Raw genomic sequence first — 15,918 nt, 5'->3', positions numbered from 1 at the left:
GAAATTATCTAAACAATGCCACTGGCCTCATGTCCAAATTCGTAATTAAATTCAAATGATAAAAATAACAAGGCAAGGCCTTTTCTGACTTCAAATAAATATTAGAAATTATCTATAAATGATTTTAAGTTGATTCCAACTCTAATAAATCACATTTGACATAATCTAATTGTTTATGCAAAAATATAGCATAGTTGTTTTGCATGATCATGGACTAAAAGTCAAATAATGGCTATGGAGCCATTTCTAGCCCATTTAATACATACACATAAACTTATTTAAATAGTATGGGGGCTTCTCTCTCATTTAAATTGTGATCCTAAGTAATTCAACTAGAGGTACTGACCTTGGTCAAGTAAGTCTCATGCTTGGTTACTTAGAGATTTTTAAATCATTTAGATGATAGTTTAACTTATATGAGGTGTAGCTTCTCACTTAAATCATTACTCCAAATGGTTCAATGAGAATTGATAACACATGTATTAATGACCCATAGGCTCCTATTGAAAATATTAAATCATCCTCATAAGTAGTATTTAAATTTTTCAAAACCTATCTATTAAATCATATGAGATACTTGGTCTCATTTAAATCTTGCCTCAACCAAATTAATATGAAGTAGATCCCATGGTCAATTAAAACTCACCCTAGATTAATTAATGATATTAAACCATTGCAAGGTGTTATTAAAATAGTATGAGGTGCTCACCTCATTTAAATCATCTTTCTCAAATAAAATGAAGTAATGTATTGACCTTTAATTTCCTAGGCTCATACTTGCTCACTTATAGATCTTAAATCTAAATAGTATTTAAATTTTCCAAAGATTTATTAAACCACATGAGATGATGAATCTCATTTAACTCACTTTTCTCAAATACTAAGTGTGAAGTGTTGACCTTGGTCAACATGGGATCATCCCTGGTTATTTGAGAATATTAAATCACCTCAATAATAGTCCTTTAAATTAGTTACAACTATGTGTTAAATCATATGAGAGATATTCCTCTCATTTAAATCTTGTTCTCAAGTAATTCAATATGAGGTAGTGATCATGGTCTATGTAACCTCATATTGAATTATTTGGTGGCATTAAATCACTACCATGTTAGCATTAAATTGCATGAGGTATGGAACCTCATTTAAATCATTGTCTCAAATGATAAGTATGAAGAGGTTGACTTTGGTCAACCTAGGTCATATATTATTCATAAGAGAAATTAAATCTTAAGAAAATTCAATGAGAGGAAATTATTTTCTCACAAACTAAAGAGAAACCCTAACTCCATTTTCAATGAGAGGAAATTATTTTCCTATTACTAAATAAGGAAACCCTAGCATAATCTTGTGATAAATGTTAAGTAGTGATGCTAGATCATTGTGTGAGCCACTAAGGCTAATTAAGAGTACTTAAGTATTGATTGGTGATTGTATCCTCGTATTCGTTTATAGACGCTAGTACCGGAGACTACCAAGAGGAGGAGGTATTCTACCAAGAGGAAGAAGAAGAACACTTTGATCACCTCACCAATCAAGGCAAGCTATTACCCATACAAGCAAGATAATACTCTTGCAAGCTAATATTAATGCCAGCTATTACCAGTGCAAGCTAATAAACTTGCTAACCATCATGGTGCAAAGCTCTACCAGAGCAAGGCATCATTACATTTTACTTTATGAACCTATCCCAAAGTTTTTACTTTACAAGCTTTACTTGATTTTATTTATCAAAGTTACTTTTTGATTTATGATTCACTTGGTTGAATTATAGAGTAGTACAAGAGAATCACACTTAGCCTAGCAAGCTCCAAGATACTTAGCACCCCTCATGAAATAGTTGCTAGCGCTAATCAATTAAAATTGGACTACTCTAGATGGGAACATGTGACTTTGAAATGAAGTTGAAACCTTGGAATGATGGTTCATTTCATTGAATGACTTTGAAGGTGAATATGACCAAGAGAAGATGGTGATTTTTGATATAAAACTGATGGTTGGGTTCGGATGCGATACCATTCCAATTTTGAAAGTACCCCCACAATACCCAATATGGGTAAGGGCTTAACTAGAAATTTATGTGCTTTAGTATGGGTTCCCTCTAAACAAGCGTCATCGGGGTTATGCCAAGGGCTGCCTCCAAAGAAATATGAGATGATATGAAATGACGTGAAATGAGGTGAATTGTCCGGCCCAAGCCCTGTGCAGTTCCCAGGCTGACGGTGTGTCTTCACTGGGAGGCCAAGCTCATGGGGAGAGGTGCCTGTACTAGAGTATATAAGTGAAAGGTTATGGTTGGTAGTCCGCATACGGAGTATGATAAATCAGGGCCAGTTAACCCTGACGGATTATTGCAAATATTGTGGCACAAGTGTACGACCTCTGCAGAGTGTAGAACTATTCGAATAGCCGTGTCCACGGTTACAGACGATTGGAAAGGCCATACTGTTCCGTCATCAGACCATTTTCAAAAATGTGACATATGACTGGTGACTTAAATTTGAAAGGTGAATGGTGATTTTGAATTGAATCACAACAGAGTTGTGGGAATGACACTAATGTTCCCACTTGAGTTAGTCTAGGGATTCAAGCATCTTTACTAAATGTTTATGAAATAAACTTGGCTTTATGCAAATAACCTAGAGCTTAGTATCCCCTTACCACAATTAGTAGTGAGTACACTAGTATTAGTTTGCGAGTACTTTAAAAGTACTCATGGCTTTGTCCCTGGCTATTCAAATGGCCAGACTATGAAGGTGAACAGCAGTACGAGGAAGATGGACAGCAGGACGTCTACGACAACTAGGACCGCTCCTGACGTCAAGCGTTGGCCTGTGGATTAGATAGCCACTACGACTTCGCTTCCGCTCTTTGTAAGGTTCGTTGATCAATAGATCAACTACTATTGTAATATTGGATCATGTGATCCATCTTTGTAAGACAATTATGTGTTGTAATAAATGATGACTCTATGATATTCAACTATTATGTCTCGCAACAACAATATTCCTGGGATTGCGATGTACGGCATAATAGGCATCTGGACTTAAAAATCCGGGTGTTGACAGGCGGCTTCTCTCCTCGCCCACAGATGCACAACCAGATCCACCTGAAGTTGAGCATGAACATCTGCATCTTGGATTTCTGCATGCATGTCAAGAAACACCGCGGACTCTTGGGCACATGCTCAGCTTGAGCAAGAGGCCCTTGATAATAAAATGGTTGATCATCATCTATAGGTGAGTCACGCTCGCTCTTAATGATCATGTTGTGCATGATCACACAAGCGTTCATCACCTCCCACATCTGAGATTCCGACCAAATGAGAGCAGGGTACCTGACAACGGTGAAACGCTGTTGGAGCACACCAAAAGCCCGCTCAACATCCTTGCAAGCTTCTTATTGACATATCGCAAAATAAGCGTCCCCATCTCTGAACCTGGATCAGGGATTGTCTTCACAAATGTAGCATACGTTGGATAGATACCATCGGCTAGATAATACCCCTTGTTGTATGCGTTGTCGTTGACCTCAAAGTTCACTGCAAGAGCTTGTCCCTCAGCTATCCTGGTAAACACCGGAGGGCGCTGCAACACGTTGATATCATTGTGAGTTCCTGCCATGCCAAAGAAAACATGCCAAACCTAGAGATCATAGTCTGTCACCGCCTCAAGAATGACACTACACTGATATTTATGCCCCTTGTACCAGACAAAAGGGCAATTCTTCCAACCCCAATGCATGCAATCGATACTTCCAAGCATCCTAGGAAACCCTTGAGCGGGATTTTGTGCCAGGATCCAAATTGTATCATCTGCCGTCGGTGCTCTCAAATAATCTCCAGCAAACACCGCTATGACGGCTCAGCAAAACCTATTGACAGTCTTGAAGCATGTCGACTTCGCCATGCGCAGGTAGTCATCAGCTGCATATGGGGGGCTCCATATGCAAGACAGCGCAATGCAGCAGTGCACTTCTGGATTGAGGAGAAGCCCCATATACCGGTGCAATATTGCTTGCACATGAAGTACTCGCCGTATTCCCTGACGTCGAAGACAATCTTCATGAATAGATCCATGTTCATTCGGAACCGGCATCGAAAATACTTTGGCGTGTGAGTTGCATCGTCGGCGAAGTATTCAGAGTCAAGCAGCAACGCACAGGTTTGACGATACCGCTCCTTGTTCTTCTTCTTGCCAAACCTTGAACCGTCGCGTCGAGGTGCGGCCAAGGCCACAATGGATTGGCGAAGGCGGAGGAGGCTCGCCAGCATCAGCTGCTGCTGGTGCCGCCGGACGGCGACAGTGTTCTCCTCCTCCATGAACAGCTACTACGCCAACATCTCGTCGTCGTTGTTCATTGCTGCAAAATCCACCGAACACCTTGCGGACCGGACGGGGGTAGGAGGCGGACCGGACGAGGGTAGGAGGTGGGGGAAACACGCGCGTTAAGCCCCGCAGACGTTTTCCTATGTGGACAATTTTTTTTGTTAGGGTATATTTTTTTCACAATCCAAACATGCACTGTACACAAACATGTTTTATTGGAGTGAAAATTCTGTTATATTTTTGGGTGAAAATTTTGAAAACTAGAAAATACGACGACTATGCAAGATGCAAACTTTAGTTTGCCCAAGCTGACATCTTGTTTTGGCCAAACAGTCCCCTCCCTTCACCCAAGCAGCCAAGCTCTCCGCCGACTCCAAGGCTCGAACCCCCCCCCCTCTTCCTCGTCGTCGGCGTGGAGCGGAGGCCCAATTCCTCCAGCCTGATTGCAATTCTTCCGTGGGTAATCCCAATTCATCCCTCTTTCCCCTCTCCCGCGAGCAATCGAATCAAAACCCTCACCGGTTCGTGCAGGAATCCGGCGGGGGCAGCGGCGGCGGCGGCGGCGATGGACATCTACAACGTCGAGGCCGCCGAGATCCTCGCCAACGAGGCACTTGTAAGCCCAACCACCACCCATTCACTTCTCTATCGCGCCTGCCCTTTCCCCCCTTTTTCCCCTTCTGACCTATGCTGGCGAGTTGCCTGAGGTAATCCTGGCCTTCCCTTCCTCCAGCTGCTCCCCATCGCCGAGGCGGCCCCCATCTACGAGAAGCTGCTCGCCACCTTCCCCACCGCGGTGAGTCCACTTGAATTTTCCACCAGATGTTCATTTGCCCGTACTGCTGCTCTATCTTATGATCCCTTTGCCAATCCTCCGGAGCTGAGACTTGAATCTGCGTACAGGTGAAGTACTGGAAGCAGTATGTTGAAGCTTACATTGCCGCGAACGACGAGGAAACCGCCAAGCAGATATTCAGCAGATGCTTGCTCACCTGCCCTCACATTAATCTCTGGTGAGGGGATTCCACATTTTATTATGATGATATATGTGTCCACATGCCCTAGTTCGCTTTCTTTGTTACGCGAGAAATTCCTTCGCTGTCGCTCCAACATGTTCTTCCCTTAATGTCGCACGCGAGGTGTCAACTTTCTTTCATTTTGCCTAGTCTTGCCACCAGTCACCAGTGCCCTATTGTCCGATCATTTGTTGAGTTCATCTTCATTGTTTTGTTTGTGTCCATCGCCGTCTGCACCTCGTATTGCTCTTAGCTATGACTGACATACTCTTCCCAAAATAAGTTTTCCAGTTTGCCAGCAACTCCAATATTGACATGAGCTTATAGGGATGGGTGTTACTTGCAGGCGTTGTTACATCAACTTTATTAAAAGAGTAAACAGTAAAAGGGGCTCTGAGGGTCAGGAAGAGACAAAAAAGGCTTTTGACTTCATGCTGAACTATGTTGGTAAGTACAAAAAACTTCTAGCAAGCGCTGACCTCTGATAATAGGCAAGTGCCTTGTATTATGCCACTTTTGCAGTGGATTTTTGAACTAAGAAGCTTAACTCTGCCAGGCAATGATGTTGCGTCTGGCCCTGTCTGGATGGAGTACATTGCATTCTTGAAATCAATGCCGGTTTGTATTTCTTCATTTTCCTGTTCAAGCATTGTGTTCATTTGACCGTGTTTCAATTATTTGCGGTTCCTTGTTTGAAACTCTTTCAGGTTGTGACGCCCCAGGATGAGTCACGTCGCATGACTACTATAAGGAAAGTATACCAGAAGGCAATTTTGGTTCCAACTAGTCATGTCGAGCAGCTGTGGAAGGATTATGATAACTTTGAGAATTCCGTTAGTCGCACCTTGGTAATTGCGTTTACATTTCGATCCTTGGTCATTTTTATAAGCAGCTAGCATATAAACTTCAGTCATTCGGCATAAAGACGGGTCTGTAGTTCTCCTTTTGTAGTGTGAAACTTCACAGTTTCAGTACATTGATGTGTCAGTAGTGTTTACTGAACTCCACCATTTATATACTTTGCTATTTTATTTTATTAAATCTCAAGACAATGGAAACCCTGTCTTGTGTGTATTTCATATGGACTCATCATAATATATCCATTTTCCAGGCAAAAGGCTTGCTATCTGAATATCAACCAAAGTTTAACAGTGCTAGGGCGGTATATAGAGAACGTAAGAAGTACATTGACGATATCGATTGGAGCATGCTGGCCATCCCCTCTACAGGCTCCTACAAGGTAAACGGTTGATCAGGCCCTAACGCCGATTTACATTAGGTGTGGCAGTCTACAATACTGACTTTACAAAATGGTTGTGTTTTGTTGATAATTATTTCTATTTCGCAGTTACAAAAATTCACCATTATAGTTGTCGTACAAGTTGTCTTATACATTTTCTTATTGTCACTGTTGAATCTTGTAGGGAAAACAGTAGGGTAAAACAAAACCGTGTCTTTTGATTGCAAACTTAGCAATTGGGTGTTCTAGAAAAGCTGGATGACAAGATTTATCTATCTCATTGTCGAACTGACCTACCTGAAGATTCAGCATCCTTACCCCCCACTCCAGTGTACAAATTTAAACGTTACCTTTTGTATGAATATGGTAGTAAATTTGTAAAAAAGTACAGTAAAAGTATGTTCAATCGCAAACCTAGTGATTCTGTCTGCACCTTCATATTTTAGTTGTCAAAGATAGAGAAGTTTGACTGCACCCTTTCGAAAATATCATCGATTTTTGAACGAGGTAGTTTTCTAAAAGATATCTGCTTAGTTTGAATAAACAACTCATTGTACCAATTTGAAGTGAACACAATTGAATTTCCCCTCCATATGCTTTGAGACTTAAAACTAATGTTTTCTCTTTCCATACTCGGCTTTATTCTATCATATTGTTTAGTTTATTGGTCATGCCCACTGAATAGGTATTTGAAAAGTACATTTATTTTGTTATGTATTCTGGTAGAGTGGTAGATGCATGACCAGTATTTAACTGGCAGGTAACTTGCTAATCTATTTGACAGGAAGAGCAACAGTGTATGGCATGGAAAAGACTTCTGACATTTGAGAAGTGAGTAAACATCTGTGTCAAATATGCAAGTGTAATCATGATTCAAAATTTCAGCAGAAGATTTTTGTTTGTTCTAATTCTTTAAGGGACATTTTATTTCTTTGTTGTAGAATGTAGATATAGAGCAGGTAATATTTGTTTTTCATTTTTTTCCTCTGCCCTAGAAGACTATATTTTGTTTATCATCTCCCTAATTTATCTGCATCCTCTCCTTGAGCTCTTTATTTCCTGGATTAGATCCTATGGGGGCAAGTTATTGAGTATGCCATGTTTCTTAATTCTAACTTGATATCAGTTTGTCACCTTCTACCACTCAGTTCTCTCCGAGATTACTCCCCACATTTCTGCTAACACAAGTATTTTGTTTACTGTAGGGGGAACCCTCAAAGAATCGATGCTGCAGCTGCTAATAGGCGTATTACATTTACTTATGAGCAAGTAAGCCAACATCTCGTACAATCGGATTCACTCTGAAATAGTGATGATTGGCATAGTATTCCAGTTAGGCATTCTGATACATTGTGGTCAACTGATCACATGGAGGCATGTCTAAACGTGCCATGTATAGTTTTTTTTTCCTTTTGTGGTTGAAGTTTTTTGAGCTTTCTTGCCCAAGATATTGGAAATAATAGTTCACATACATACGAAGGTGCAATGCTCAACCACTCCATGACCATAACCATATCAAGTTGATTGCGATAATCAGAATGTTGCTTATGGATATCAGCTCGATATGGTTATGGTCGTGGAGATTTATATCGTGGTTGAGCATTGCGTCTTCATATGCATGTGAAATATTCTTTGTTTGTCACAAATATCCTTATGAACAGAGGGGCCTCAAGATTAATTTCCCTGTGTAGTGTACATTGGTCGCATTACAATGGGGACATACTAACCAAGTGTACGACTTGTTCTTACTTTCAGTGCCTAATGTATCTTTACCATCATCCTGATGTATGGTATGATTATGCTACGTGGCATGCAAAGAACGGTTCTACGGATTCTGCAATCAAAATATTTCAGCGCGCTGTAAAAGCACTCCCTGGTAAATTGAATATCCTGCGAAATTCTCTTGATCAATTCAGTTATGCTGTCCACTTCTGTAGTCAGTGCATCCTCGTGGAAGCTAGTGTCGATCTGATTTACTGAGAGATTGTGAGCATGCTATCAGAATTGTAGAAAGATCCGCAGGAAAACAAACTTATGGAATTACGATTTCGCTCTTGTTCGATCACTTGATTCGTTTATATATATTTTTCGATAAAGGGTGTTTTATTACTTAAAAGGTTCGATAAAGGATTCGCTTATATCTAACAACCTTAGCTCTGTTTGGATGAGCCAGGGTTCGATGAGCATTAAACTTGCTACTAATTTGAACTGGATCAGGCCCAATCCCAGTTCACCTAAAGAATGTTGACTGACTGAAATTAAATAACTGATTGGTAATTGGTATGTACTCTGGGGCGGCAGTCCCTAGGATGATATAAAGGAAAGTTAAGTACAACTTCCAGGAAGGCTGAACACATTTCTAAGGAGAATATCAAGTTATAATCCCCAGGACCAACTATGTGAATATGTGATGAGAGCTGACATGTCAGAATTCGTCACAGTTCAGTTCACATCTTAGATCAAGACATATACCCTCGTATTATATATGTAATTATATACATTTGATCATATGCATGTGTGAAAGACAGATACTTGCATCTTGGTCTATGCGATCCTTTTAATGATTTGCGCGAATGTATTCATGCGTGCACACAGTATTGATATCCAGTTCGGTAGTCAATGATTGTTATGTGAGGCTTATTTATTTCCTGATGTGTTGTTAAATTGGATTGGTAGCTGCTGCTCCTAGTTCCTGTTTATCTCTTGTACTGATATAACCAGCAACTCTTAACTTTGTCAATAGATCAGCAAGATTTTGTCTGATTCGGATTGGTAGCAGCTCGTCATAGTTACTTATGTGTATTCTGTGACTGACGTAACTACTAAATTCCAACTTCATGTGATAGGCTATAATAATTTGAATGTTAGGTAAAATGAACATTAATTCATCATCCAGACACACACCATGAATGACATCGTATCCACAGTATTGTACAACTGATTCTGTGTTTTTTTTGCTAATTATTTTGTTATCATAACAATTCTCCAGTTTAAATGCCAGTCATGTTTGCACTTTGCACTGAGTTGTGAGTACTAGAGTACAACACTAGTTACTTTAGATGGCTGTTTTAACTGAAATGTACTGTAGCACTTTCCGGACCTGATTATTTTGCCTATTACTTTTTGTAGGTTCTGAAGTACTAAAATATGCCTTTGCTGAACTGGAAGAGTCTATTGGGGCAATTCAGGTTCATTTGCTTGATTTTTTCTCTACAATGTGTATCTGAGCACTTGCATACTTTTACAGGTACTCTTAAGATGATCATTAATTTTCTGACATGGCATGTGTTGCAGCCTGCTAAGACGATATATGAGTCTCTTGTAGCTGAAAATGCAAGCATGACATCACTTGCACATATTCAGGTTTGTTACCATTACTATTTTACATGTACTCATGATTATGGCTACAGTGTCTGGTATCTTTAGTGTTCTGTTATTTGTATTGCAGTTTATTCGGTTTCTAAGGAGAACTGAAGGCATTGAAGCGGCTCGCAAGTACTTTTTGGAAGCTCGGAAGTTGCCAAGCTGCACCTATCATGTGTATGTTGCTTATGCTACAATGTCATTTTGCCTCGACAAAGATGCGAAGGTTGTTAACTTGATGACATATGTGCATACACTTTTTCCTTTACCAAACAATGTTAGTTTAAACCTTTGGAACTTTGTGCCAGGTAACTTGTCATCCTAACTGGTACAATGCAGTTACATCCATTCTTTGATGGTACTTAGGGGAACACCCTTTTGTATTCTGTCCATCTCAGTTAGTTTTCCAGCTCATGCAGAGAGGATCAAGTAGGCATGGCATACCCTTCTTTTTGTGCTATGAAGTACCTTACCAACCATCGAAAAGGGTTTGGTAAAGATTATCAGAGGGTTGAGGTGGACACTTAGACCTGCTTAGAATGGTGGTATTTGACGCCAGCACCCTAGTTTTTGCTGGAATTGCCCTCAGTTTGTATGTATCCCTGCCTGCAAATAGCATGGGGTATAAGTTGGCCACAGTGGCAGAGCCAGGAATGAAGCAAGACGGGTGCTAACTTATGTCATGCAAAAAATATTTTATTGCATGTAAAAATCGTACATTACCATGACACTAACACACATACTCTAATAAAAATGACAATTGAAAATCTTTGAAAAATTCCAGATACAAAATAGATGGATTTTTTTTTGAAAATTGGGGAATGAGCGCATTGGAGGGAAGCTGATCGCCGGAGAGGACACAGAACGGAGCGGCAGACCTGCACTCTAGGGGGAATTGATGTCGCAGCACTTGACATTTTCAGAGGAGACAAAGAAGAGCGAGAGAGGTGGAAGGGATTTTGTGACCTAGGAGTCTAGGACATCAGCTATCGGTGACAATCGAATGTGTGTTGCACGGGAGAGACGGAGACCCTTGAGAACACCCACCAAGCAATCTCCTCCAGTGGGCCATGTGCTGCAGTAGGCCAACTGATTCTCATAGATTTTCTATTAGCTGGACCTTCGCACTCAGTGTACGCTTTTATAAACTTTGCTGGACCGGTGTTACTGCCCGGGTAGCACCGGCCACAGCTCCGCCCCTGGTTGGCCATAAAGGTGCAATTCGTAACTTGCATACTTCAAACTGCCAGTTGCCATCATAGTAATGAAAACATAATGGCTGAATAATAAGGTCTAATATATTAATTTACGCTGCAGTTTTTCACTTGTATTTCGCTTCTTCCAGTTTGCAGTTACTCACTTATCGTGTACGTGTAGTATCTGCTAAATAGCATTCCCATGTAGGTGGCTCAAAATGTTTTTGAAGCTGGTTTAAAGAAATTTATGCAAGAGCCAGGATACGTTCTTGAGTAAGTATCCATTCAGCTTAACAGAAACTTAAATTTATTGTATTTTGGTTCACGAGCATGAACCAAATGTCTGCCCACTAGTTATTTTATGCTACTTATTTTGTTTTCATCTATTGGCAGTTGAAAAGGGTTCATTTCAGTCATGTTAAATACAAGTCAAATTGTTTAATTATTGAGATTCTTGCTATGATTCAGATATGCCGACTTCCTGTGTCGCTTAAACGATGATAGAAATGTACGTGCTTTGTTTGAGCGAGCTCTGAGCTTACTTCCTCCTGAGGAATCCGTAGAGGTAAATATTTTGTTCTATTTGATCGCAAGTTACTCAGTATTTCTATATTATGAGAAGGTGCTGCGCACTTTTCAGAAAATATCTTAATTGGCATTAGTGTCCCAGGCTCCCAGCAGCAGCAATAGCAATAATATAGAACATTTCCACCTTTTTTTGTGGTGCACTGCATAGCCTCGGGAGCTCATGTTGTTGGATATTTGTTATAGAGGTGCAACATGCAAATAGATATAGATTCATATGTTTGTCTATTAGTTGTCTGAATATATGTTGTTATTCTCCTGTAGGTATGGAAACGGTTTGCTCAATTTGAGCAGATTTACGGGGATTTGTCAAGCATGTTAAAGGTACGAAAATTTAAGCAAAGTGCACATGGTTGTTATCATTGCATTAGTTTGAATTAGAGTGCATTTTATCTTTAGATGGTTTATATTTAACTAAATCTAATTTGTTATGTTGTTCATTGCAAATTTGCAAGTTGCAAATAAAAGTTTCTTATGTTTGCATTTATCCGTGAATGACTTAAGTCCTAGTGAGGGTTCCCTCCCTTTCAAATCTGCTGTCCATGCTCTCCTTGGCACCAGTAGTAGATGATACCTATTGCAATTACATTCTTTGAGGTCTTACAACTGACCTGCTCAATACTTTGGTTTGGAATTGCCACCTACTGAACCTTACAGCACTTTCTGCAAAACTTTCGTCTAAAGGAATAAGGCAATATTATAATATGCATGTACAGCAATTAAGGTTCCTGCCAGGTTTGGTAGAGAGCAGTAGACCATCCTATGGTTCTGTCAATTTTGGAAACACAAGCAAACTTTGCAAAAGCTCGAAACCAAAGGAGGGTCTGTTTATTTTTGTATTTGCAGTTCTGTACTATCATCTTATGCTCTTGTTCCTTACCTGGCCAATTCACTGTATGGTCAGTTGCTGCAGATGAACGCATGTATAATAGCCGTTTTCATTTCCTTTTTTATGTTTATGAGTTTTTCTTGGGAAAAAACTGCAGCTTTTTTATGGATTTTTATTTATATAAAATTTGTTTTCTCAGGTGGAACAAAGAAGGAAGGAGGCTTTATCTAAGACATCAGAAGATGCCTTATCGTCCTTAGAGAACACACTATATGACGTTGTTTCTCGATATAATTATATGGATCTTTGGCCATGCTCATCAAAAGAATTGGATTATCTGTCAAGACAGGAGGTATATTGACCATTCTATATCAAAAAAATTGCCTTAGCCATGTATTTCTAAGCCTAACATGCCTTCTTGATTCCCTGATTGCTGAATGACTCCTTATTGAATGAACTATGAACTTCATAAAAATCATTGAATCTGCGTAAAAGATACATTTGCGTTTTTGACACATGGCATTGATTTGCAACTTCACAGCAGCAATTGCAGGACATGCTTTTCAAGCATGCCCATAAATAATAAGCTGCATGACATCATTTGGTACTGATATTATACCTAAATTGGATGTACCCCTCAAGTTCTCTTCTAATTTGGCCAAAGAATGCAATTGCGCCATTACTTTATGTTTCTGATGCGGGCTATATTTTTGTGGAACTTCAGAGTCCATGTTTGGTTTCCATTGACAAATCTTGCGTGTAATGCTTTCTTTGTGTTGATATCGCAGTGGCTTGCAAAGAACATGTCTAAGAAGAGTGACAAGTCAGTTATGCTAACTAGTGTTGTTGGCCCTACCTTAGGTAATCTGCTATCTGTTAATTGTTTTTGGCAACAATAGTAAAGTGGTTGCTGACTATACCTACATTTTTGGCTCAGATAAAGGCAATGCTGGGGGTGGTGCGAATGCAAAGTTATTACCCTTGTCTGCAAGAGTTGTTCGTCCCGAGACTTCTCGAATGATTATTTATGATCCTAGACAGATAAAAGGTATGAATGGCTGCATAATTATTATTTTTTATAGAAAATGGGATGCATAGTTATTTGATGAGAAAGAACCGGATGCATGGATATTCCAGTTGCAACTGCATCAACTGTTCAGTTGCATTTGCCTATCTCACTCATGAGGCAGTGTTGTTAATTTATCAGGACCAGTGATTACAGCCACATCCAGTGGGTACACAAAGGAGGTTGACGATATATTCAAAATGCTTTCTCCACCAATAATGTCCTTCATCACGAATTTGCCTGCTATTGAAGGTACGGTTGCATGACTGCATGAGTACTCATTGTCATCTCTTGCATAGCCACTAAGAACGATGTAAACGGAAACGTAATCGAGTGACACCTTCAATGTAAACGGTATCGACAAATAACGTAAACTGTTTGGTTATGACAGTGGTAAAGCCTGTAGTTGGTTCAAACTGGTCGAAGGAGCCGCAACTTTTTAGATCTGATCGAAGGAGTAGCCAGGCCTCTCAGCAGTAAATGAGGGTAGGACACTGCGATCGACCGGTGCGATCTCTGAATCCGCGCTTCGGGAACGAGGGAAGCTGGGGATAGAATCATTCATGCCTTGGGGGAAATTGGAGATCGGGCACTTGAGGCTGGGGAAGGAGAAGACCAAGGTGGTTGCCTGTGGCGGGCGTCTGAAGCATGGACGGAGATGTCGTGGGGAAGAAGGCGATAAGCTAGAGAGAGAGAGAGATGGTGTTATCGTGATCTGATTACGCCCTCTATGTCCTGGAAACGGATTTGCACAGGGGAGGGATCTGATACCGTGTTATCAAATTACAGAGCTTACTAAACAAATAAGATTTAACAGTACCTGTTACCAGAGTTATCAGATAACTTTACAAACCCACCAACCAAACACCTTCTAAAATCTTTGCCAGATGCTATTATATTTAGAGCATGGGAACCGGTCCATGCTTAATCAAGACACTAGCATAGGCTTGATGCATGTAGTGCGTTGGTTGAGAAATGTTCAGTAGTTTAAACTACTTGTGAGCATGCTCTTTATTGTCTAATGGAGAACATGGTTATGAAATAAAAAATCACAATCTTGAATATTGATCTGCCAAAATATTGCTGTGCTGAATTTGTATTATTCTCTTAACAGGTCCATCACCAGATATAGACATTGTGCTTGGCGTCCTACTGCAAAGCACATTGCCAGCAGGACATGATGTTGGCAAACCTTCTGGTCCGGTTCCTGGCGCTACCACTACTGACCTCTCGGGTCCTCGGAACCAGAATGGATCAGTTCATAGACCTCCAAGAGATGGGCAGCCCACGAAAAGGAAGGCCATTGAAAGTACTCTCCCTCCCCTCTCCAATCTTTTTGTTGTCCAGAAAGCCGATGTTACGTTTGCATGTTAAGCTCAAAGGGCATTTTTTGAGCTATTTACAAGTGATTCATGTTGAAGTTTTATAGTTCACTACGGACGGTCTAACCAACACAGATATGAAGGGACATTTTGGGTCCGTAGTCTAATCGGTGTTGAATTATGCAGGGCAAGAGGAAGAAGATGCAGCAGCGGCGGCGCAGAACCGAGCGATGCCCCGAGACATATTCAGGCTCAGACAGATCCAGAGGAGCCGGGGTGTGGCTCCTGCTCAGTCGGGATCCACGGCGATGTCCAGTGGAAGCATGTTTTCTGGGGAGCAATCAGCCAACAGCTCAAGCTAGTACACTTGATGTGTAGCTAGTTCTCTGGCTGCATGTAGCTACTAATATATGATATACTCCCTCCTTTCCATGAAATTTGTCTGAGATTTGTCAAAATTTGGATGTATCTAGATGCTATTTGGTGTTTAGATGCATCCGAATTTAGACAAATCTCATACAACTTTCATGTGATGGAGGGAGTATATCACATGTAGAAAGATGGAACTAAAATGACATAGCACTTGCTAGGGCCAGGCTTAGTTAGTTAATGTTAGCCAGCCTTGGCTAAAACAGATCTTAGCTGATCAAGCAGTTGGCGTGAGAATAGAGCTTCTCCTGTCTTCCAGACTGCAGTGTTATGTTCTGAGTTACGAGATGTTAACAGCGCTTTGTTGAATTGATGAATATCAGTTAATAGAGAACACAGCCAACGGTTCTGACTGCAGATTTTCATACTGACGACCTTTTTTTAATGTGAAATTAACCTCTGTATTCTTGACAAATACGTGCCTGTAGTTGAATCCTTAGATGCCAAAAATATAGTTCCATTGAATCCTTGATGCGAAAAGTATAGTTCCAAATTTGTTGGGTCAAACTGGCCTACTGCATTCGCTCACTACATCAACTGAAATCGA

The 15,918-nt window shown here is 40.4% G+C and overlaps 1 protein-coding gene across 1 annotated transcript; it reads left to right on the top strand.

Moving 5' to 3' along the window:
- Nucleotides 1-4,856: 4,856 nt before the first annotated feature.
- LOC127299180 (cleavage stimulation factor subunit 77) lies at nucleotides 4,857-15,736 on the top strand. Its single transcript, XM_051329104.2, has 22 exons — nucleotides 4,857-4,941; nucleotides 5,059-5,121; nucleotides 5,229-5,338; nucleotides 5,688-5,788; nucleotides 5,898-5,959; nucleotides 6,049-6,189; nucleotides 6,453-6,581; nucleotides 7,366-7,412; nucleotides 7,787-7,850; nucleotides 8,337-8,457; nucleotides 9,711-9,769; nucleotides 9,876-9,944; nucleotides 10,030-10,170; nucleotides 11,349-11,413; nucleotides 11,609-11,705; nucleotides 11,990-12,049; nucleotides 12,754-12,906; nucleotides 13,343-13,415; nucleotides 13,492-13,602; nucleotides 13,762-13,872; nucleotides 14,735-14,929; nucleotides 15,129-15,736. The coding sequence occupies exons 1-22, from the start codon at nucleotides 4,891-4,893 to the stop codon at nucleotides 15,302-15,304; spliced, it is 2,199 nt and encodes a 732-aa protein (XP_051185064.1). The 5' UTR covers nucleotides 4,857-4,890; the 3' UTR covers nucleotides 15,305-15,736.
- The last annotated feature ends 182 nt before the right edge of the window (nucleotides 15,737-15,918 follow it).

This window comes from Lolium perenne, chromosome 5 (genome assembly GCF_019359855.2).
Source record: "Lolium perenne isolate Kyuss_39 chromosome 5, Kyuss_2.0, whole genome shotgun sequence".
In the NCBI taxonomy this organism is placed as follows: domain Eukaryota; kingdom Viridiplantae; phylum Streptophyta; class Magnoliopsida; order Poales; family Poaceae; genus Lolium; species Lolium perenne.
Note: the sequence above shows the minus strand (reverse complement) of the source record. Positions and strands in the feature narration are given on the sequence as shown.